This window comes from Silene latifolia, chromosome Y, assembly GCF_048544455.1.
Source record: "Silene latifolia isolate original U9 population chromosome Y, ASM4854445v1, whole genome shotgun sequence".
Classification (NCBI taxonomy): Eukaryota; Viridiplantae; Streptophyta; class Magnoliopsida; order Caryophyllales; family Caryophyllaceae; genus Silene; species Silene latifolia.
Window position 1 is genome coordinate 463,448,636 of NC_133538.1, and position 25,462 is coordinate 463,474,097.

Here is a 25,462-nt window from a genome sequence, read left to right on the forward strand (position 1 = left end):
TTTAAATGATAATTTTTACAAAAACATGGCGCGAAAACATCACTGTACAGGAATATTCTGACCACTGTCCACTAAAATATTTATTTCTCCTAAACTGTATATTATTTGAACATGTGACCTGTGGCATATGAAACCTAACTCACAAGAGTATGATACATAAAAATCTCGTATAATAATTTTAAACAGGCAGTAAATAGTAGCCAAAACAATTAAGGATAAAATTTCGAGAACTCCACCAAAATCACATTCTTTTCACTTTCATACAATTTTCGTAATACTTCACATGTTAATCATAATTACACTTCCCACATACTTACCAACACACTTTTCCATACCCATACACTTTATATCCATACTTAAAATCAATTATTATCACATTCCGTTCCTCATAAGAGCAAGGTTACGTCTTCGTAACCGCAATCATCAATAACAACAACACTCCTCCAAAGCAAACAATTAACTTCTAAGAAAAGAAACAACATTCATTTTAAATTACCCCACACTTCAATATCTCTCAAGGTAACCGGTTCAAAACTGTAAGGACAAGATCAAGGACGTCTCCCTAACCTAACAAGGGGCTCCTAAACAGTTTCTACCCGGGCTCATTTTATTAGACACATCCTAAGTTCATTAGAGTTCATTGGATAGGCCTGAGGATCGTTTTGCTCTGATACCACTTTATAACACCCCCATTTATTCGGAAGCCTTTAGCTAGACATTCCCAAACAAATAGGATTGTTATCATCTCGGTTTCCCGAGGTAGTAGATAACAAAGTCCAACTCACCAAAGTACTTTAAATAAAAACTTTAATGATTATATATGTTTTACAATTTTAATCAACTAAAACTTAATATAAAAATAAATACATCTCGCAGCGGAAAATAAATAAGTGATATAACTATATATGTGATCTAGACTTCATCTAAGGTTCCAAGTTTGGCTCTCATCCCAATGCTCCCAAGTCAGCTAATCTTGGTACCTGTCAAATCTGCTCCCCATAAAACGGTTCACCGCAGGTGTTCACGAATATACAGTCAACCGCGAGGTTGATTAGGAATAAAACTACTACTGAGACAAAATTCTTTCTCAAGAAAACTCTGAAAAACCAAAAAATACGTTGAATTTTCATCATCTTTTTCAGCTTGATCCATGGCTAAAACACGAGCGCGAAACAAAATTGTTGTTACAGAAACTACTACTGAGACTTCTGGTCCAATTATAGAGGATTCCATTGATACGGAGGTTATTGATGACGTTGAAACAGGAAATTCCGAGGTTCCTACAGGCGATTTCTCAGGTATTGATCATTCTGCTACAGTAGGCCAATTACTTAATCTTAGTGGCTTACTGGATAAACCAGTTACCACTACTGCACAACCTGTATTGGATAATGATATTCCTTCGACTTCTACTATACCACCACAAACTGAATTAGGTATAGGAATTAATAAGACGTGGAGTTCTGTGGCTAAACCGAAACCAGGAATGAGTCTGTATTATTGCGATAAGAGTGTTGATTCAACTGTTATTGAGGTTGGTGAAGATGATGTTGTAGAGGAGTTAAAATTCTGGAAGAATACGTTAATGGGCAATTTTCTGGGTGCTAAACCAAAGATTAAAGAGGTTGATGAGTATGTTAAGAAGTATTGGAAGAATGTCACTGGATCGATAGTACAATACTATAAAAAAGGATGGTACAGTTTCAGGTTTTTCTCAGAGGATGATATGAATGAGATATTGAAAGGAGGGCCTTGGAATATGGGTACTAGTACCTTGGTCTTAAAGCAATGGACACCAATGTTTTCTAAAGAGATGGATTCGGTCTCTATAGTACCAGCTTGGATTCTATTCCCTGACCTTGACCCATTTATGTGGTCTGATAGGGTGCTGAGTAAAATGGCTAGTGTAGTTGGTAAGCCTCTCTTTTCTGACCTACCAACTACATATAAATCTAAACTCTCATTTGCAAGGGTACTGGTAGAAGTGGATGTTGCAGGAGAACTGCCTACTACTATGCAACTGAACTCACCCTACCATGGAGAAACAACTCAGAGGATCATATATGAGTGGTTGCCACACTCTGTCATCACATTGCGGAAACTGGGCATGTGAAGGAGAAATGTAAATTCACTAAGATAAATAGCAACCTTGATGAAATTAGGAAAACTAAGGTGACTCAGGTTTATAAACCAGTACTGAACCAGAATAAGTCAGGTTTAGAGGAGGACAGTAATGTGCTAGGCTCAGCACCCTCTAAATTAGGGGATGAGGCTACTACTAAGACAGTTGAGAAGGGCTCAGTATGTCCAGGAGGACTAGGCTCACCCTCTACTGTTTTGGTGGTGACTTCTCCCTCTAATGATAAAAAGGGGCGGCTCAAAATGCACTGAGGTTGATGATCTGGGACATTTGAAATCAGGCATTCAGGTGGATACTATATCAACACACAATGCTTACTCTGTGCTGCAATCACATGAAGATATAGAAATATTGGAAGTTACACAGGAAGGGGACCCACCTGATCCTGGTCCATGATAATATCCTCATGGAATATCAGGGGGTTTAATGACCCAATAAAGCAGCAGGAGGTTAGGGGTTTTTTGTCCTTAAATAAAGTAGAGGTGTTTGGTTTATTGGAGACTAGAGTAAAAATAAATAATGTTGCTGCTATTCGTAGGTTTTTTCCTTCTTACTACATATTAAATAATTACTCTCATCACTACAATGGGAGAATATGGGTTTTTATAAATAAAAGACAGATGATTGTCATTTCCTCTAGGGTTCATGCTCAATTGATTCATGTGGAGCTTCTGCACCATGGGTCTCAAAAAGTGGTTCATGTCACATTCATTTATGGAAGTAATGATGGGGATGAAAGGGAGAGTTTATGGGATGAGCTAAGGCAATTAACATCATCTACTACTGATTGGATTATTATGGGAGATTTCAATATTGTTAGGGAAATGGAGGAAAGACTGGGTCCAAATCCACCATCCTTAGCTGAGATCTTAGCTTTCAACAAATGTCTACTGGACTGCAATCTGGATGATTTACAGGGTTATGGTAGTGATTATACTTGGACTAATAAAAGGGAAGGGGATGCAAGGATTTGGTCTAAACTGGACAGGGTCTTAACTAATCCAAATTGGTTAATTCAATACCCTCATACTCAGGTTACAATTTTACCTGCTGGAATCTCTGATCACTACCCTTTGTTGGTTCAAATAAAGGAAACTTATCAGTTTAAGAAGAGTTTTAGTTACTTAAATTGTTGGGAGGAACACCAGGATTATAATACTCTTGTCTCTCAGGCTTGGCAGCTTCTAGTAAAGGGTAATGCTATGTTCAAGCTGTTTGCCAGACTCAAGAATGTAAGGAGGAATTTAGTTGACCTTCATAAGAGGAATTTCTTGGATATATCTTTGAAAGTTAGGCTTGCTAAGAAGGACTTGGAGACATGCCAGAAGCATCTTCAGCAGAATCCTCTTGATCCTTCTTATCTTGCTCAAGAAAAAGTAATTTTGGAGGACTATTGGAATTTAAGAAGAATGGACAGGAGTAGTCCTATGCAAAGATCCAAAGTACAAGATATCAAATACAATGATGCTCCTACTAGCTATTCTTTGCTAGAATAGCAGCTAGGAAACACCAAAGTATCATTGGCCGCATAATGGATAAGGGAGGAATTGTCAGGGAAGGAATTCAGGATGTTAATCAGGCTTTTGTTGAGTACTATAAATGGTTATTGGGAGAGAAGGTGGACACTGTTACTTTACCAACTCTTCTGGATGGACCAACTATTGAGGAGCCAGACTGGACTCACCTGTGCAAGCCTGTAGAGGAACTGGAGATCAAGAAAGCTTTATTTTCCAATGATTCAGGGAAAAGTCCTGGACAAGATGGGTTCTCCTCTCAATTTTTTAAGAAATCCTGGGAAACCATAAAAAGTGATTTTTGTTCAGCAATCCTAGCTTTCTTCAACAATGGGATCCTTTCTAGGCATGCAAATACTACCATATTGGCTTTGATTCCTAAAAAACATGTGGTTCAGTCTGTTACTGATTTCAGACCTATAGCTTGTTGCTCTGTTTTTTATAAAACAGTGAGCAAAATTCTTTGCAGCAGACTCAAACCCCTACTACCTAAAGTGGTGGGTAAAGAACAGGGAGCATTTGTGGAAGGTAGGAGCATATATGAAAATATTATGTTAACTCAGTCACTGCTTAAAGGCTATGGGCAACAAGGCATATCCCTAAGATGTCTAATGAAGATTGATATTAAGAAAGCATTTGACTCTTTGCAATAGGACTTCATTGGTCAAATGCTCCAAGTTTTTAACTTCCCCATTCAGTTTCAGAAGTGGATTATGGGTTGTATAACCTCAACATGGTTTAGTGTGAAAGTTAATGGTGTTGCTTGTGGGTTTTTTAAGGGAGCAAGTGGTTTGAGACAGGGGGATCCTTTATCTCCATTTATATTTGTTCTAAGTATGAAAATTTTGTCAAGACTGTTGAGAGTGATACACGGGCAGCAACAAATTACTTATCATCCAAAGTGTGGCAAACTAGGGCTAAATCACCTTATCTTTGCAGATGACTTAATGATCTTTGTTAGGGGTGATGTTCCCTCTGTCAAAGCTATTACCGATTCACTGCACACCTTTGCTAGCATGTCTGGGTTGAAGGCTAACCCTGAAAAAACAAATATCTACATGGGAGGGATAAGGGATGAGGTTAATGTTGGAGCTTGTGTCCTCCACAAATTAGTGTGATAACATTTGTAAATCTCTTACAGGTTCACAAGGGTATACTTCATATATTTAATCAGTTGATTAACGTTTACCTAATAACGGTTGGCTTGCTAGAAAGTTTGACGTTATTATCATACAGATGGCGGTGATCAACTGGTCCCTAAAGGTCACACCTATAGGATGTGTTTGAGAAATGTGGTTAGAGAAATATAATCATATTGATGCCCAATATGACTAAATAGTTAGTCAATGTGTTGATGAGATAATTATTTAACGAAAATTATATAATATTAGTTAAGACGAATTAACAGTCAATTCGTAAATTAAATATAATAAGTTATATTTAATTAAATATATGTAATGTTAGCTTGGACGAATTAATCTGTTAATTCGTAATTAAATATAATCAGTTATATTTAATATCAACAAGATGAATGTGTCATAGTGGTAATAGTGAGGGTACACATACCAAGAGGTCATGGGTTCGATCCTCACTAGATGATAATTCAACACACTTTATATATTTTTGGAAAGACCAAAAATAAGGAGAATAATACTCCTTATTTCGGTCAGTTTGGCCGAAATTAGGAAAGATTTTTCTTTCCTAATTGACTCCAAAATTTCGGTCAGTATAAGAAAGAAAGGGAGATGTTTATTCTACCCTAATTCTTTTCTTGACCTAGCCTCTCTCTGTCATCAGAAAAAAACACAAAACAACTAAATTTTAAGAAAATTTTAGATCGATTCTAGCACAATCAATACGGCATATCTCATATCGTCTTGGGTGCAACTGATAGGCGAATATCAGTTTTGATATTGTTCTTAGGCCAATTTTGCTAGGACCGAAGGTTAATTCTGAATCCTTTATACTTTGTTTATGTATTTTGTTTATGACCTTTGATCATCATTGTTAAATTCGTTATAATCCTTCTAAATTAAGGGAAGTATACAGATTATTTCCCACAAATGGTATCAGAGCAAAGGCCACGAAGTTTAATTTTGATGATTTTCATAAAAAAATTGTATGTAAACAATAACCTAATTCTCGAAAAAAAATAGGGTTTCATTTTTTTTCGGCTGGAAAATTTTTTTTTTTTTGGCCGAGTTTTTTTTTCTTTCGGCCTGTTTTTTTTTTCTTCTTTCGATTTTCCTTTTGTTTGATGATTTATATCCAATTTCTTTAGATCATATCATTGTTTTAATCGGTTAAAATTATCATATGAAGAATTGGTAGATTTTGATTTAATGCAGATTAAGTTAAAATACATATAGTATCATCATGTCATTGATATAAGAATTTGTTTTTGCTATATAGTTTTAGCATATACGATTAATCATGTTTGTTAATGTATTTGCTAAATCATGTCCTAATAGCAACTTAAACATTTTTCCATCAAATCTTTGAATTAAGGCTTTTTGCCGCAAAAGGGAAATATTATTTTTGACGGCTCAATTTTTAGGGTTTGCCGTTGAAAAAAAAAACGGTTTTTAGGATTTTTTTTTATTTACCGAATCAGAAAAAGAAAAAGAAAGTTTTGTTTTTTTTTCCTTTTTGCCGCATAAAAAAAAAAAGAGGGAAAGTTTTTGTTTTTTTTTTATTGCCGGATATATAAAAAAATTTTTTTTTTTTTGGCTTTTTTCTTTTTCCAACCGAGAGCTAGGATTTTAATAAAATAAAAAAATAAAAAAATTTCTTTTATTTGGTTCAGCCGAGACCAAACAAGAAAAAAAAGGAAAGTTTTTTTATTTTGGCCAATTATAAATTGTGAAACGGTTCACATTTTAACGATACCGATTTATTTTAAAGCAGATTAAAATTTTGACGGATAGAATTCATATTACAAGTTTAATATGGATTAATATTGAAATTAATGTGATTAATTGCGGAATTGTCACTTAATTTAATTTAAATAGGTGGTTTGGATAAATTAATCAACATAATTAAGGAATTGTGTCATGTATGTTTAATTTATTTTTAGTTGATGCTTTTAATTTTGTTGAATGAATCGAATGAATGATTTTTATTTACGTATTTAATTTTTGCAATCGGTTGTAATTTGTATTACTTAGTGTGGCCTTAGTCAAATTATGTTTTCATAATGAAGGAAACATGATTTTTTATGTAATTATGAGATCTCGAATCTCCTTTATTTTAGTTTTGGGTTTTGAAATTAGAATGTAATAAATAGGTCAATTATGTAATTTTATTTATTGTAATTTCAAAGAAGACTAAAGATGAAGATTCAAGCTCACTCCCGCTACATGGATCAAGATAAAACATCAAGACAAGCTTCTAGAGTCCAAGGATGGATTCCAAACTTGTATTTATTGTTCATTTTGATAGGATAGGCCACACTAGGACTTTTACTGTTTTTTACGTTTTTCATTATTATTGCTTTTCATTCACATGTTAGTAATTGCATCATATTCCGCCTAAAACCAAACCACCTACTTCGAAAATGCATGAAAATTGACTCATATAGGTTGTATGTTAGTTTTCATGGACATGCAGATGTCACAGTCTATAAGCCATCACCTTAGTTTATTCATTCTCGCATGCTAGATAATAGTTCACTTAAAATGAATTAAAATAAAGATGATGGGGTCTTCCTCTAAAACGGAAATTGAGATTAGTCTTTATAAGGGCAAACATCTATGAATCCTTTCTTCGTCGGTAGGCCTAATATGACCCCTTCTACGTTGGGTAAGTAGTTGTGTTGACTTAGTTTACCTCAACATCATAGTCCGAAGAGTTTCTCGTGATTATGATGGACTAAAGATAGAATTTACAGAAATTTATCGACCAAGAATTTTAACGGTAGAATTAGCTAAAAGGTTAGCTTATCAATTTGCAGAGAATTGAGTCTTGGGGTCATTTATATAATTCTTGAGGGAGGTCAATTGTATAAATGTTTTGAATCTTCGCGTTATGACATTAGTTCATTAAACTTAAAATCAAAACGATGCACATGCTTATTAATTTTATTCTTCTTTCGCAGTGTAGAACACGATTATTTTCGATAATACTGTTACAACAAATGGCTGGAAATAACGCAATCCCAATGCCTAGTGCCACACTAGATCGTTCATCCTGGCTAAAAGTGTTCATGGACCAAATGAATCAGTCCACGCGATTGAAGAATGATGGGTCCAACTTTGCGGACTGGGAGGTGGCACTACGGAATGCTGCCATTGCTGACGGTAAGCTCAGGTACTTAACTGAGCCAATACTGGTCAACCCAGGCCCCAATGCAGGAGCCAACGAGTCACTCGCTTATAGTGATTTCGTTATGGAAGCGGGTGCGATAAAGAACGTACTCATCTTTGCAATGGAAACCAATTTGCAGAGACGCTTCATTGCCCAAGGTGCAAAAAAGATTTTCACCACGCTCACTAATGAGTTCTCAAAGGCACCGAGAATCATTACATATGAGCATACCTGTCGCTTCTTTGATGCGAAACTCCAGAAGGGCCAACCGGTTAGCCCACACATTCTTCACATGATTGAGAATGTCGAGAAGCTGGAGGCACTGAATTGTAAAATCAGTGAGAGAATTGTCATTGACCGAATACTTCATTCTCTTCACGATGGTTTTGCCCTTTTCAGGGCGAACTACTACATGAATGACTTGAAAAAGAGTTCTCATGAGCTACACTCCCTTCTCGTACAGACCGAGAAGGATATGAAATTGAGTGGGAGCATGAAGCAGGATGTTCTCACGATTTATAACAAGGGTAAAGGTAAGGGCAAGGCTCATGGCGACCTAGGTGTAGGTAAGCCAAAGTTTAAGAAGCCAGGAAATGGTAAGAGTGCGCCTGGTGAGACTAGTGGCTCACAGGGTAAGGCAAAGAGCAAGGGCGGTGACATAGAGTGCCACCATTGTCACAAGACTGGACATTGGAGGAGGAACTGTCCCGTCTACCGTGAGGACATCAAGGTAGGCCGCGTCGTTCTTGTTGGTATGTCATCTTATATTCATATGATTGAGATTAACCATGCAAGTTTCGGAACTTGGGTACTAGATACTGGTTGTGGTTCTCATCTGTGTAATCATTTGCAGGGCCTAAAGAACATCATACCTCTCGAAAAAGGTGATGTGGACTGCGAGTCGGGAATGGAGCACGAGTTCTGTCTTGCCTCGAAGGGAACATATGTAATCCAACTCCCTAGTGGTTTTGAGTTATTTCTAAATAACTGTTACTATGTACCCAGTTTATCTAAGAACATTATTTCTGTTTCCGTACTTGCTAAAGACGGTTTTACATTTTCAATAAAGGATAATAGTTGTATTTTCTCTTTTAATGAAATGATTTATGGCAAAGCAGTTTCCATGAATGGAATTTATATCTTAGATCAAACCACGGAAGTATTACACATGAATAACAAGAAATTAAAGGTTGGTGACAAAGATCAAACCTATCTATGGCATTGTCGAATGGGACACATAAATGAGAAACGCGTGAAGAAACTCGTCGATAATGGGACTATTCCCGCATTCGATTTTTCTACATATGGCACGTGTGCATCATGTCTCATTGGCAAGATGACTCAAATTTCCTTCAAAGGTGTTGGAATGCGCGCTAGTGACCTATTAGGACTCAGACATACGGACGTATGTGGACCTATGTCAATTACCGCTAGAGATGGCTATAGATATTTTATCACTTTCACGGACGATTTGAGTAGATACGGATATGTCTACTTAATGAAGCATAAAAGTGAGTCCTTTGAGAAATTCAAGGAATACCAGAATAGGGTACAGAACCAACTGGGTAGAAAGATTAAAGCACTCCGTTCAGATCGGGGTGGCGAATATCTTTCAAATGAGTTTGATCAACACCGAAAGGTGTGGAATCGTTTTGCAGTTAACTCCACCTGGAACACCTCAATTGAATGGTGTGTCCGAACGGAGAAATCGAACTTTACTTGATATGGTTCGATCCATGATGAGTCACACGGTAGTGCCTGAATCATTATGGGGTTATGCTCTTTTGTCAGCCGCTCTTATACTTAACCGAAGTCCGTCTAAAGCTGTCGACAAGACTCCATATGAAATGTGGAAGGGAAAGGTCCCTAACTTGTCCTTTATTCGGGTTTGGGGCTGCGAGGCTTATGTCAAGTGGAGACACGAGGATAAGCTTAGCCCGCGATCGGTCAAGACATACTTTATAGGTTATCCAAAAGGAACATTTGGTCATTACTTCTATTCGCCTACCGAACATCGAGTTTTTGTTGCGGCTAGTGCGACGTTCTTAGAGAAAGAATTTCTCGAGAACAATACGAGTAATAGAACCTTCGAGCTGTTGGAGATTCCAGAACCAACAACCGAGGAACAGATGGAGGAAGCTGTACCTCCAACTGATGATACGGTTAATATTCCTGAGGAACCTAGGAGGTCGGGTAGAGACTCTCATCCTCCGGACAGATACATTGGTATGGTCGAGGAGAATGACGTTTTACTTCTAGAAAGTAATGAACCCGCAACCTATAAAGGTGTTATGGCCTGTTCCGACTCAAAGCTATGGCTCGAAGCCATGCAATCCGAGATGGACTCCATGTATGAGAATAACGTATGGGATCTAGTTGATTTACCTAATAAGGTAAAACCTCTACAATGCAAATGGCTTTACAAAATAAAGCGTTCTGTAGACGCGCAACCAGATATCTATAAGGCACGACTTGTGGCAAAAGGTTTCACTCAAGTGCACGGATTGCATTATGATGAGATTTTTGCACCTGTAGTCATGCTACGTTCCATTCGGATAATCTTAGCGATTGTCGCATTTCATGATTATGAGATTTGGCAAATGGATGTGAAAACCGCCTTCTTAAACGGTTATTTGGAGGAAGAGGTGTACATGGTGCAACTCGAAGGTTTCATAGATCCTAAGCATCCTAAGAAAGTATGCAAGCTTAAGCGTTCCATTTATGGACTTAAGCAAGCTTCTCGGAGTTGGAATCATCATTTCTACCAAGTGATAAAAGAGTATGGCTTCACTCGATCGGTCGAGGAACCATGCTTATACATCAAGTCGAGTGGGAGCAAGATTATATTCTTGATATTGTATGTCGATGACATACTCTTGATTGGGAATGACATTCCTCTCCTATCTTCGGTTAAAGAATGGTTGAAGAACCATTTCCAGATGAAAGTTTTGGGTGAGGCACAGCGCATTTTGGGAATCCGTATCTACCGAGATAGATCACGACGGACGTTATCACTTAGTCAGGAGTCTTATTTGGATAAGGTTCTTAAAAGATTCAGCATGACCAACTCCAAGAAGAGGAACCTTCTTATGACGACTGGGATGCAGTTGAGCAAGTCTCAGTCACCCACGACGCCTGAAGGGATAGAGCGCATGAGTCGTGTTCCTTATGCATCTGCAATAGGATCGATCATGTATGCCATGGTATGCACACGTCCAGACGTGGCATACGCATTGAGTATAACGAGTCGGTACCAAAAGACTCCAGGTGAAACACACTGGATAGCAGTCAAAAATATCCTCAAGTACCTACGGAGGACTAAGGATTGGGTATTGACTTATGGAGGCGATACTAAGCTATGCGCAACCGATTCTGTGAGATGCTAGCTTTCAAACGGATCGAGATGATTCAAAATCTCGGTCCGGGTTCGTCTTCACTCTTAATGGTGTCATGGTCACCGGAAGAGTTCCAAACAGTGTTGTAGCAGATTCTACTACATCAATCCGAGTACTATGCCACTTCGAAGGCGAAAAAAGGAAGCGATATGGATGCGTCAATTCTTACAAGGGCTTTCGGTAGTTCCTAGTTCGAATGACCCGATCACCATTTATTGTGACAATAGAGGTGCCATCTTCCAGGCTAAGGAGCCAAAGTCTAGCAACAAATCTAGACATGTACTTCGGAAAGCTCACCTGATCCGTGATTACGTGGAGCAAGAAGAGATAGTGATTGACAAGATTGCGACGGATGATAACATCGCGGATCCTCTCACCAAACCGTTGAATTATGATAAGCATGTAGGGCATGTTAATTCCATGGGAATTAAACATGTTCCTGAGTTGTAGTACTTGATTATGGATTTGATACATTATCTTTTTCATATACTATTTATAACTTCATCATTTTATATATAATATTTTGTTTTTCATGTGGATTGTACTGACAACTTTGAACGCCACAAAGTGAACTGAATTACATTATATTTGTTTTGGTCCGTAATCGCCAATGTGAGCTGATAACTCCGGATATTATATTGTGCAGTCGATTGATGGTGGGTTCAACGAGCCATAAGTCAAAGGTTGACTGATTGATCGCAGATGCGAGATTATGACGATACGTCGTAGGACAAACTTTTTCTTGTGACAACGTAATGGATTCCTAAATGTTTAAAAACATTCGGTGCCAGGTCGTGGATAGGACATCCATTGTGTTCCTAGAGTCGATTCTTTTGACTATCAACTGTCTCTTGAGATTAAGGCAGATTTTGGGTGACTTTGGTTTCTTTCTCACGGTCTGCCGTAATCGGAGGCTAAGTAGATTTTTTCCGGGTCATTTCATACTGTGCTTACATCTGCAGGATTCGAGTTGACCAAAATATCCAACCCTTATCAGGTATAGTTATTTCTCAGGGCCACTCGAGGAGTTGTAACTGAAATGCATGGCCATGCTCGAATGTTGATTCGTTTATCAGTTAAGTTACTCTCTAGTCGGGGAAACCACTCTTGATATTGATCGCTTGTAAAATACGACCTTTGTGAATTCGGATTTGCAAATTGTTTTACATTGAGTGGCAGAAATTTTAGGATATGAGAATCGGTTATCGCACATACACTTGTGAGGACAAGTGGGAGTTTGTTGGAGCTTGTGTCCTCCACAAATTAGTGTGATAACATTTGTAAATCTCTTACAGGTTCACAAGGGTATACTTCGTATATTTAATCAGTTGATTAACGTTTACCTAATAACGGTAGGCTTGCTAGAAAGTTTGACGTTATTATCATACAGATGGCGGTGATCAACTGGTCCCTAAAGGTCACACCTATAGGATGTGTTTGAGAAATGTGGTTATAGAAATATAATCATATTGATGCCTAATATGACTAAATAGTTAGTCAATGTGTTGATGAGATAATTATTTAGTGAAAATTAAATAATATTAGCTAAGACGAATTAACAGTCAATTCGTAAATTAAATATAATAAGTTATATTTAATTAAATATATGTAATGTTAGCTTGGACGAATTAATCTGTTAATTCGTAATTAAATATAATCAGTTATTGTTTTGGCAGGGTTTTTATTGATCTAGAGCGTCCTGCCAGGGATTTATATGTAGGGTGATCTAACTCGAATAACTTGCCTGATTGGTATAATTAAATGTAAAACAAACTAATAAATAATGACACAAGGATTTATACGTGGAAAAACCCTGGGAATAAGGGAAAAAACCACGGGCACCAAGCCGGAGTGATTGTTACTATGATTCTGGATAGCCCGACAGTATTGTTATATCAAAGCGTGATGAGCGAATATATTGCTTAAGAATACAAAGAATATGAGTAAAAGTGATGGTCTTTTCGATGATCCTTCTTGTCTTCTCTTCCTTTCTATTTATAGGTGGTTGCTTCCAATTGTCTTTGTGCCGTTTAGGTTTTCCTGGTAAATAGGGAGTGTGCCCTATTTACCCGGAGATGGTTGCTTCTTTCTTAGCCGTTGCTTTGACTGCTCCCTATATCTTTGCTTTCTGGAATTGGTCTTCCTTTTTTGTAGGGAACATATATAAAACTTTTTGTTTGTTGCTGCGCAGAGCCTGGTGCTTTTCCTTTTCAGTTTCTTTGGTTATCTTTCGCCTTTGTCTTCTATCAACTCCCGCTTGGTGCCTATCCGTGTTGAAGTAATGCCGATTTTAGATATCTTTTGCCTGGAAGTTGTCCTTGGTCATTACCTGGCTATACCGATCGGGCGGGATAATTTAGGGCCCAACAATTGCCCCTTATCTGCTTATTCCTTTATTGGGTCTGGCCAGGAATGAGGAGATAAAAATTTGGGCCAGGCAAGTGATTTGTGCAGGGACTTTCTATCGGATTCAGAATTTGTGTTTGATTCAACTTCTTGTAACGGTTACTTACCATAAATAGGGTAGGTTCACAAAACCCTAGGAGAGTCATGATTGATCTTAACCACTTGCTTTCCTAGCCGTTATAGTTTTGCGGCTATAAATATCCTGCTTATTCCGTGTATGTCTTCACATTCCAATCTCTAATTTTCTTCTTTCTCTTTCTAAAAAATTCTCTCTTTGTAAAAAATTCATTTCCCAGAAAAATAATATATGGCTGGTGGCAGGAGAAAGACAGCAGCTTCAAAAGCTCCTGCTGAGGTTGAAAAAGTTCCTGTTGAAGTTGAAATGGTTTCTGCTGAGGTTGAGGGGGTCCCTGATGTCATCCCTGAGGATGATGTGGTGGAGGTTGTTCCTCCTCCAGAGATTCTGTCTATGTCTTATAAGGGGGTTGAGTATTCTCCTAATAAGGCTTTGGCAGTCTCTTTCCATGAGGCTAATCAATCAAACCCGCTTTTGAGCATTATATAAAGGGCGGGTCTCATTCCTCATGGGGCTGAGGTTTGGATTCCTGAGAATGGTCCTATCAGGGCTAATTGGAGTAGCCCGGGTTGGTTCTGTATTTTTGAGTGGGCTTTCAGGGGTGGTGGTCAACTTCCCCTTTCTCCTTTTATGACTGAGGTGATTAGGGCTATTAGGGTTCCTCCGTTTCAACTCATGCCAATGGTTTGGAAGATTGTCCATTCTATTGAGCATTTATGCTCTAAGCATAAGTTGGTTATTACCCTGGATGATTTTAAGAACGTCTATCACCTGAAGAGTCATTCTCTTTGGGAGGTTTAATTTTCGAGTCAGGTCAAAGATGGCTCACCTGATCACCAATTTTGATTCAGGGGATGATAAAGGCTGGGCTCAAACTTATATGTTTATCAAGGCTGACTCAATTGCCCCTGACCTGGACTATCTTAATTACCCAAATTGTTGAAGGAGGTAATCTTTCTTTCCTGCATTATTTTTTGGTTTGGTAATAATATTTTTTGGAAAGTTTACTTACTTTGCCCGTGCTTTCTTTTAGTAAATGATTGGGTGAATGATCCCGATCTTTGAGGGGTCGGTGACCGGATAGGAGCGGCGTTTATGGCGTTACAAGAAGAGGAGAGGGCTTGGCCTCGCCTGTGCTGGGGCAAGTGCGCTATGCCTCGTTTTAAGAAGGCTAAGTTGAGCACGTATAAGCCTGTGAAGAGCACTAAGTTTCCAGGGGCATCTTCGTCGGGGAGTAAGTTCTTTTGCTTGTTTTGTCATTCTGTTTCTGTATTGGATTCATGCTTATATTGCCGATTTAGAAACTCGTCGTGCAGACTACCACTGGGCTTCGCCAGAATTGCTAGTTTTGGTCTGTCTTTGGTGAAGGCAGGGGTTTCTCAAATTACAGGGGAGAAGTCAAAGAGTAGTGAGGCAACGGGGAGTGATAGTGCTGTTCAAATTCGGAATCATGCGGGGGCTCGGTTGGTGTCGCCGAGAAGATTGTGGATGAAAGTGATCGTCCTGAGAAGAGGAAGAGAGTGGATGAGTCTTTGGGAGGAGTTCATGAGGTCAGGGGAGTCAGGGCTCGTATGGATGAGGTCCAGTTTGCTAAGGATCAAATTCAGGCTCGTGGCTTTTGTGGTTGATGATCCTTATTTCAAGTACCAGGCAGAGGAAGCTTCGCTCGTGCTTTGGCCGCTATGTATCGTTCCGTGGATTATGCTTTGCCAACCTGGTTACCATGCTTCAGGAGGTATATATTTTTTGTCTTTGTTTGTTGTGGGTTTTTGTGTGTGTTTTCTTTTTTTGTGGCTTAGATGGGCATTTTCTTTTGTTTTAGAATGTTAATGATGTGCTGAGGAGTGCCTGTCAACTGGAATCAGTCCATGGTCTAAAAAATGCCTTGGATTAGGAGGTACAAATCTTGAAGAAAGATTCGACAAGTTTAAAGTCGATTTGGAGGTGTCCAAGGTGAGAATCATTCGTTGAAGGAGGATAATGAGGCGGGGAAGGCTCGGTTGCTTTGGTGGAGTCTGCTAAGCTGAAATCGCTCAGGATGCCTTGAAAGCTCTTCGTGCTAAGTTTGATATTGCCCAGGAAGAATTGAAGGTGAAAAACAAAGGCTATGCAGGAGCAGCGATTAAAGGTAAATGAGGAGTTGGCCGGTAGAGAGGGATGAGGTTCAGGCCAGGTATAAAGATGCTGCATTGTATTTCTTTGGCAAGGGTCGTGTGGATGCTATGAAAGAGCCTGCTGAAGTCAGGCCTTTTTGGAATCCTGATCAGGAATTGGCTGATCTCAATATCACTTATCCTGAGCTTTGTAAGTTGCATGCTGACGAGGAGGTGGACTCTCCTCCATCCAAAGGGAAAAACAGTGATGGTGAAGGAGATGAAGAAGAGGAGGTCACGATGAGGGGATTGGTTCTGCTACTGTGTCCAAGGTGGGCTAGTTTGATTTTTTCTGTTTGTGGGATTTTGTGTTGTTTTGGCCTATTCAGGGGGGGATGTTCCCTGAACAAATAATTTAGGATTTGTTTTGGTTTTTGTTGGCTTTGCCTGGATAAACGGTGTGTTCTTCCTGCCTGGGAGGGGTGTATTCCTGGGTAGGTTTTAATATATATATCCTTTCCTTGATTTTCTTGCTGTTTTTGACTGGGATTTGTACCTGTACATTCATGTGATATTTTTTGTTAGAGTAATGCCTGTCAGGAGGGCTTATGGCCCTCATTCCTGTGTTTATAGGAAATGGTGGCTTTATCTGCACTCATCGGGGAGGGCTTATAAGAATGAGGGTGGTTGCCGGTCGAGGGCTTATGGCCCTCACCTGTCAGAGGGCTTTTTTGACAAGTATTATGGTCTATTCCACCTTTGTACTTGTCTTTTTATGTATCTTGAGCTCGTTTATTTTTCGGGTTAGGCGGCGGTGCCAAATTAGAGCATTTTTAGAAATGCTTTGTTCGGTTTGGGTGGAGTGGCCCTCAATCCTGAACATTTGTTTAAGCCTAAAGTGTAACATATAATAAGTGAAAAGAAGGCGTAAAACAAGTTTTCAGGATTTGAAATAAAGTTTTGGGTAAAATTAAAAATAACATGTAAGCAACTTAGCACATAGCAGGTATGAAATAGTTTTAAGTGGTAACTTAGCACATAGCAGGTATGGAATTTAGCACATGTATATAGGGTGGGTGATTTTACCTGCTTCTCAGATATGAAATAGTTTTAAGTGGGAAATGTTCCAAGATCTGGGGATCATTTCTCCTTCCAAAGTTTGTAGCCTGTAAGCTCCTTGTCCCACTATTGAATCAATTAAGTACGGGCCTTCCCATGTAGGGGCTAGTTTGCCTGCGTTCTTTTCTCTGGTGTTGGGGAAAACTTTCCTTAGTACCAGGTCTCCTTCTTTGAATACTCGATGTTGACATTCTTGTTGTAACTTCTCGGCTCTTGCTGTTGGTAGGCGGCTATCCCGACTTTGGCCGCATCTCTCGCTTCTTCGTTAAGAGTAGGTTATCTTGTAATAAGGGCCTGTTCTCTTCTATTGTGTTCAGCCGCTTCGGTAGTTGGCACATGAATTTCTGCTGGTATTATCGCTTCGCAGCCCATAGACCAGGGAATATGGTGTTTGGCCTGTGGGTCTGTTTTGGGTGTGGTCCCGTCGGCCCATAGGACTAGGGGGAGCTCTTACGCCCATCTTCCTTTTCTTCTTTTCAGCTTTTTCTTGCAACCGATTACTACTTTGTTGCTTGATTCTCGCTGGCCGTTGGCTTTAGGGTAGCCTGGTGTGGATGTGACTAGATTGATATTCCATTGTGCACGAAATTAGCTTTCTTTTTCCCACAAATTGTGTTCCATTATCACGGACTATTTCAAGGTATTCCATATCTGCATATGATGTTCCTTTTGATAAATGATATGACATCTTTTTCTTTGACTTGCACAGTAAGAGTCTGCCTCTATCCATTTGGAAAAGTAGTCGGTCATTGCTAGCATGAAGACTTTACTCTGTCCGGCGCCGAGGTAGCTTCCCTACTATGTCCATGCCCCATTTCATAAATGGCCAGGGGGCCGAGATGGAATGTAGTAGTTCGATGGTTGATGGATATAAGGGGAATGGATTTGACAGCTTCACATTTTGAGCGGTATGCTATGCGATCGGCTCTCGGGGTTGGCTTTGAAGTAGCCTTGTCTGAGAATTTTGCTTGCCAGGCTCCTTCCACCTTTATGATTTCCGCAGATCCATTATGTATGTCTTCTATGACCTGGCGGCTTCATTTGGTTCCGTGCAACGTAAGTAAGGTCCAGTCTGAGACTTTTTAAACAAGGTGTTATTTATAATGGTATAAGTGGATGCTTTGATTTTCGGGGCCCTTGCTTCGTTTTTATTTGTAGGGAGTATCCCTCGTAGGAACCAATCATAGTAAGGTTTAGTCCAGAATTTGTATCTTCCTAGATAGGGCAAATTTGTTCAGCCTTTCTATGGTTGGTTCCAAAGCAGGGACGATGGGTATTTTGTCAAACACAAAGCAGGCTGAAATTTGATCCCAGGCTGGCTAGGGCATCCGCCTGGGTATTTAGGTCCCTTGGTATTTGGTCAATGTCAAAGGTTCTGAATTTTTGCAAAGGTTTTTGACATATTCCAAATAGAGTATCATCTTTGAATCTTTTGCAAAGATATACTCCTTTAACTTGATTGGAAATTAAGAGAGAGTCAGTTTTTACCTTGAGGTTTGCTACACCGAGTTCTATACATACCTTTAATCCAAAGAATCGTGCTTCATATTCACCTCATTATTCGTGGCTTTGAACTCACAACTAATAGCCTGTGCAATCGGGTCTCCCTGTGGTGATTTTAGGACTAATCCTAGGCAAGTGCCTTTCATATTTGTTGCCCCATCTACATGGAGAGTCCATTCCTGGTCTGTTTTTTGGGTGTCAAGAAGATTGACCTCTTTTATGAGGTCTGGTTCTAGGGTAGGACCAAATTCACCACGAAGTCTCTAATGCCCGAGATTTAATTGCCGTCCCGGGTTCAAAGGTTATATCATAGGTGCTGATTTGTCCGACCATTTTGCCATTCTCGCTCGATAACTCGGGCTTTCTCGTGACAGATTTGATAGGCAAGTTGGTTCTTACAACGATTGGGTGGCTTTCAAAATAAGGTCGAAGTTTAGTGCAGGACATTACTAAAGCAAGTACATATTTTTCAAGTAGGCCATACCTGGTTTCTGCATCTAGGAGACTTTTACTTACATAGTAGACTGGATGTTGTTGGCCATCAATTTCTTTGGTCGGGACTCCACTTACTCTTTTTTACGTGATGATAGGTAGACCGTCGGGGTTCTCCTTTGTCTGTTTGGCAAGTAGCGGAGGTGTAGTCGGGTATATTTTGAGCTCCCGGAAGGTGACTCGTGTTCGTGCAACCATTTGAATGTTTTGTTCTTCCCGAGTAGGTCATAGAATGCCTTGCATCTTACCGATGATCCGGAAATGAATCTATTCAGGGTCGCAACTCGTCTGTCGCTTTTGAATATCTTTGACGACTTGGGGATTCCGTTCTAGTATGGCTCTTATTTGTTCTGGGCTAGCTTCTATCCCTCTTTTGGTCACCATGTACCCCAAGAATTTTCCCGAGGATACCCCGAAATGGCATTTGGATGGGTTGAGTTTCATATTGAAATCTTCTAGGATTTTAAAGGTCGTTTCAAGTCCCCGACATGATCTTCACTTTCTTTGATTTAACTACCATGTCATCAATATAGACTTCCATGGTGTCCCCTATTTGGTCTTTAAACATTGTATTGACCAGGCGTTGGTATGTTGCCCCGCATTTTTCGTGCCAAAGGGCATTGCTTTGTGTAGCAAGATATGCCCCTTTCCGTGATAAATGCAAAGATGTTCCCGATCGATGGGTGCATCTTGATTTGGTTGAATCCACTTGAGGCATCCATGAATGTCGAGTTCGTGTCCTGCTTGTAGCATCCACCATTGCGTCTATGTGTGGGAGTGGAAATGGGTCTTTTGGACAGGCTTTATTGAGGTCTATGTAATCTACACAAACTCTCCACTTGCCATTCTTCTTTTGAACCACCACTACGTTGGCTAGCCAGCTAGGGTACATGACTTCTCTTATCATCCCCATGTCCAATAGTTTGTCTACTTCTTCATTAATGATAGCATGTCTTTCAAATGCAAACTTTCTTCTTTTCTCATGGACAGGCTTATAAGACTCATCAACATTTAGTTTATGTGTAATAATATTGGCATCTATTCCGGTCATATCAAAATGTGACCAGGCAAAACATGAAGATTTACCTCTAAGAAAATTTACTAATTCTGCCTGATATGATCGGGGACATCGATCTTACCGATGCGTGCCTGTCGGGGTACTCGGGGTCTAAAATTACTTGATCGGTTTCCATTTTGGTTTCTCGCCACATGAGTTGTCCCGACGAGTGGTACTCAGTAATTGCTAGGCGAGGGACTTACCCGTGTCTTGGAAGGCTTGATGAATCAAGATAACATTCCTGGGCAGATTTTTGTTCACCTTTAATGGTTGCTACTCCCCATTCTGTTGGTATTTTGATGCATTGGTGATAGGTGGAGGGTATGGCTCTTACGTTGTGGATCCATGGTCTTCCCAATATGGCATTATAGGATGACAGGCAGTCCAGGACTCCAAATCTTTCATATGAAGATACTCCTTCCACATATGTGGGCGGGTGTGTATTTCTCCCAGTGTGTTTCTTGTTTCTCCACTGAATCCTACTAGGACATTAGACTTCTTTATGATTTAACTTTCATCAATTTTCATTGCTTTAAGGACATCAAGCATGATCGGGTTTATCGAATCGCCTCCATCTACCAGGATTCTCATGACACGTGCGGTTCCTATTTGCATGGTGATTACCAGGTGTCATGGTGGAGGTCCGGAATGCCCCGCATATCGGTGTCGTCAAAAGTAATTTGAGGTAAATTGATAGATTTAAAAGGAGATTTCATTTTTGACTCCCCGGCAATTTTCTTAGCAAATGAACTGGTCAAAGCCACAAATTTATGATCCTCCATTGATGAATTTGACTTCATAAATGGGTGGTGCAGGGGGTAGGTCACGTTGTTGCCTTTCTGTGTTTCTTCTTGTTCCGTAATCTTCCATGTTCTTTGTTTGCATCAAGTCTTTCGTATCCTTTCTTTAGCGGGTAAGCCACTTGTCTCCGTAATCCCGGCATTCTTCACCGTTGTGTGACCTATGTCCATGTGAAATTCACACCACCTGGTGGTGTCCTTTCTTGAGTTGGGGTTGTCTGACTTCTTTGGCCACTTGACAATGTCTGCCATATGGTCAAGCCTCTTGATTAATCATGCAATGTCAACAGAGAAGTTATATTCCTGGACAGGAGGATAAGTATAGGAGTTACCTCGTTGTTCATGTGTATAATTGACTTCTGATCTGTCAGGTCTTGTGTAGGGAGATGGCCTGGAACTGCTTCCTTTGTTGTTAAAGCTTTTCCTGTTGGTTTTGTCATATCCTGAGTTGTTGTCAGTATTATCTGCCTTGTAGCCTTTGTCTTCCTCCAGCCTGATATAGCCTATGGCTAATGCTTGGACATCTTCAAAGGTATGACAGGGCTTCATGGTCATTTCATCGTAGAAGTCACCGTCCGGGGTAGCCCTTGCCTGAAAGCTTCAACGGCCGTTCCAACATCACATCTGGGGATTGAGACTTTTTCTTTGTTGAATCTTGTCATGTATGATATGATGGATTCTCCAGCTTCGTTTAACCTGTCGACGTGTCACCGGATCTCTTTTCTAGTTCCTGCTGGGCAAACCGATGATTGAAAGAATTGACCAGGTCAAGAAAGGACTTGATGCTTCCATTTGGCGAGGTTTATGTACCATTGCAAGGCAGTCCATTCGAGTTGTTCCAAATCCCTTACACATGCATACTTGACGTAGTTCATCGGGAATTGATGTCTTTGCCAAAGATCCTTTGCTTGTAATAGGCAACATGGTTTTGTGGATCAGTGGTTCCATCATAGATTCTCATTGAGGGAATCACAAATTTCTTTGGCAGGTCTATCTTTGCTATTTCATCCACGAAGGGTGAATCAGCATAGCTTTCTGGATTTGCTTCTTCAATTGGGGTAGGAACTCCTGGGATCTTTTCAAATCTCTCGTGAAGTTTTTGGATTTCCTGGAGCATAGCCATCATAATGGCCGTGTTAGTCTGATCTTGGAGTTCTTGATTTTGGAGTTCTCCTGAGTCCATTTCTTCTCCTGCTTTGGATTTTGATGGAGTTGGAGTACCAATATTGGAGAAGTCAATGTTCCTTATGATGGAGGAGAATGGTGTGCCAGGTGGACTTTCAATTTTGATCCTGAAGCTTTTTCTCCCAAATTTGTATCTTTAGGCTGGATTCGATTCTTTCAATTTTGCCACTTGACTTGCTGGATCATTTTTTGTTTCAGTTGTTCCATCTCCAACAACTGTTGTTTGGCAGCAGCTAATTGTTGCTCAATGCTATCTCCTGCCATTTTTTCTTAGTTTTTTGTGGTATTTGATGGTGGGCTTTTGATTATTTTTGAGTTAGATGCCCCACGGTGGGCGCCAATTGTTTTGGCAGGGTTTTTATTGATCTAGAGCGTCCTGCCAGGGATTTATATGTAGGGTGATCTAACTCGAATAACTTGCCTGATTGGTATAATTAAATGTAAAACAAACTAATAAATAATGACACAAGGATTTATACGTGGAAAAACCCCGGGAATAAGGGAAAAAACCACGGGCACCAAGCCAGGAGTGATTGTTACTATGATTCGGATAGCCTGACGAGTATTGTTATATCGGGCGTGATGAAGAATATATTGCTTAAGAATACAAAGAATATGAGTAAAAGTGATGGTCTTTTCGATGATCCTTCTTGTCTTCTCTTCCTTTCTATTTATAGGTGGTTGCTTCCAATTGTCTTTGTGCCGTTTAGGTTTTCCCCGGTAAATAGGGAGTGTGCCCTATTTACCCGGAGATGGTTGCTTCTTTCTTAGCCGTTGCTTTGACTGCTCCCTATATCTTTGCTTTCTGGAATTGGTCTTCCTTTTTTGTAGGGAAAATATATAAAACTGCCTGTTTGTTGCCTGCAGTAGCCTGGTGCTTTTCCTTTTCAGGCTGCTGGTTATCTTTCGCCTGTCTTCTATCAACTCCTACTTGGTGCCTATCCGTGTTGAAGTAATGCCTGATTTTAGATATCTTTTGCCTGGAAGTTGTCCTTGGCTGTTACCTGGGCTATACCTGATCAGGCAGGATAATTTAGGGCCCAACAGTTATATTTAATATCAACAAGATGAATGTGTCATAGTGGTAATAGTGAGGGTACACATACCAAGAGGTCATGGATTCGATCCTCACTAGATGACAATTCAACACACTTTATATATTTTTGGAAAGACCAAAAATAAGGAGAATAATACTCCTTATTTCGGTCAGTTTGGCCGAAATTAGGAAATATTTTTCTTTCCTAATTGACTCCAAAATTTCTGTCAGTATAAGAAAGAAAGGGAGATGTTTATTTTACCCTAATTCTTGTCTTGACCTAGCCTCTCTCTCTCATCAGAAAAAAAAAACACAAAACAACTAAATTTTACAGAAAATTTTAGATCGATTCTAGCACAATCAATAGGGCATATCTCATATCGTCTTGGGTGCAACTGATAGGCAAATATCAGTTTTGATATTGTTCTTAGGCCAATTTTGCTAGGACCGAAGGTTAATTCTGAATCCTTTATACTTTGTTTATGTATTTTGTTTATGACCTTTGATCATCATTGTTAAATTCGTTATAATCCTTCTAAATTAAGGGAAGTATACAGATTATTTCCCACAGTTAAGCAGACCATTTTGAGGAATACTGGCTTTATTGAAGGAGATTTCCCTTTCAGATATTTGGGAGTCCCCATAAATGAAGGCAGATTGAATAAGACCATGTTTGCTGATTTATTAAACAAAATTCAGAAAGCTATGAGTTACTGGGCTACTCACAGGCTCTCTTATGCAGGAAGAATAACCCTGATTAATACTGTCATTTTTGGCCTGGAACAGTACTGGTGTGCCACTTTATTGATTCCAAAAGGAGTTATGAAGCTTATCACCAAATTTTGCAGACAATTTCTTTGGCAATCTGATGAAGGAACAAGGAAGCTCATAATGAAGAATTGGACATCCTGTTGTTATCCACATAATGAGGGAGGGTTCAATATAAAAGAGATTTTGGCTTGGAACAAAAGTATCTTATGCAAATGGATTTGGGCAATTGATAGTTCCTCAAGCAGTACATGGACCCAATGGAATATGGTATATAACATCAAAGCTCACAATTTCTGGGATATGCAGATTAAGCCTCAGCATTCAGAGAGTTGGAGGAGTATCCTGTATGTGCGGGATGAATTGGTATCTAAGGCTGGAGGAGTGAAACTGGCTAGATCCTTTCTGAACAGTTGTGTAAAGGCAGGTAAATTGAAATTAAGCTTGTTGTATGATAACTTCAGGGAAAAAGGGGTGAAACAGCCATGGACAAAGGGAGTTTGGCTTAGAGCTGTCCTTCCAAAGCATAGTTTTATCATGGTTCTAGCAATGCAGAGGAAGCTGGCTACAATTGATAGCTTGAGTAAGAAAGGGTTTTGTCTGGTGAATCGTTGCATCCTATGTAAGGCACAATGTGAGACACATAGACACTTGTTCTTCCAGTGTCACTTTGCTGCTGCAGTTTGGAGTAATGTTTTGGCTTGGTTGAAACTTTACCATAGAACTATGGACATGAGTAAGGAATTACGTTGGCTGGCAGGGAGAAGGGTAAGGAAGCATTGGAAAGCATCCTGGTTTGCTAGTTGTTTAGGTGCTACTGTCTATTGCATATGGGAGGAGAGAAATGCACGTATTTTCAAAGGAATTGAACGCACGATTGAATATGTTACAAAAAGAATTCAATTCTTTGTAAGTACTAGGTTATTATTTGTAACCCACCCGTCTTATGAGGATGAGATAACTAGAATCCTTGGTTAAGTAGTCTAATTATTGGTTATATCTTTGTAAGATCCGGCCTCTTTATTCCCTTAATGGATGAATAATATGGCTTGCCTTTCTTGCAAAAAAAAACAAAAAAAAAAACTAAACAACAAGAACATACAATTATCAATCCAATTCAATTCACTTTCATTCCATAACCCCCTGACAACGTGCTCCTTTCCTTTACTTAGCACAACTCCCTTAACAACGTGCTCATATTACTTTGGTACCCCTCCCTTAACAACGTACCGCAATATGTAATAGTACCCCTCCCTCACAACGTACATATTACTATCTCCCAGTGTACAAACTTCCTCAACAACGTACACTGACTGTCGCACAGCTTTACACATTAGTCACAATCACAACCAACATAATTCATCCCGTCAACATTATCAATATAAACAATTCCAATTCCATCCACCTTGTCAATATTATTAAATACAACCAACACAAGACAATATAATTCTCCCATTTCAACATATGAACAATTCCACTTTAACGTAAGTAATTCACCATACCAAACATAGATACTTAAAAGTCGAGTTGAGTAGGATTATCCCTACCTGGCAAGCAAGCACTTCAATTACGC

General features: G+C 39.5%; 2 protein-coding genes across 2 annotated transcripts; both read left to right on the forward strand.

The window, feature by feature from the left end:
- Positions 1-2,532: 2,532 nt before the first annotated feature.
- On the forward strand, positions 2,533-3,636 carry LOC141632914 (uncharacterized). Its single transcript, XM_074445415.1, has one exon. The coding sequence runs from the start codon at positions 2,533-2,535 to the stop codon at positions 3,634-3,636; it is 1,104 nt and encodes a 367-aa protein (XP_074301516.1).
- Positions 3,637-3,671: 35 nt separating this feature from the next.
- On the forward strand, positions 3,672-24,867 carry LOC141632915 (uncharacterized). The gene is made up of 7 exons (XM_074445416.1): positions 3,672-4,103; positions 4,308-4,733; positions 15,682-15,789; positions 15,874-15,964; positions 16,078-16,261; positions 16,515-16,667; positions 23,748-24,867. The coding sequence occupies exons 1-7, from the start codon at positions 3,672-3,674 to the stop codon at positions 24,865-24,867; spliced, it is 2,514 nt and encodes an 837-aa protein (XP_074301517.1).
- The last annotated feature ends 595 nt before the right edge of the window (positions 24,868-25,462 follow it).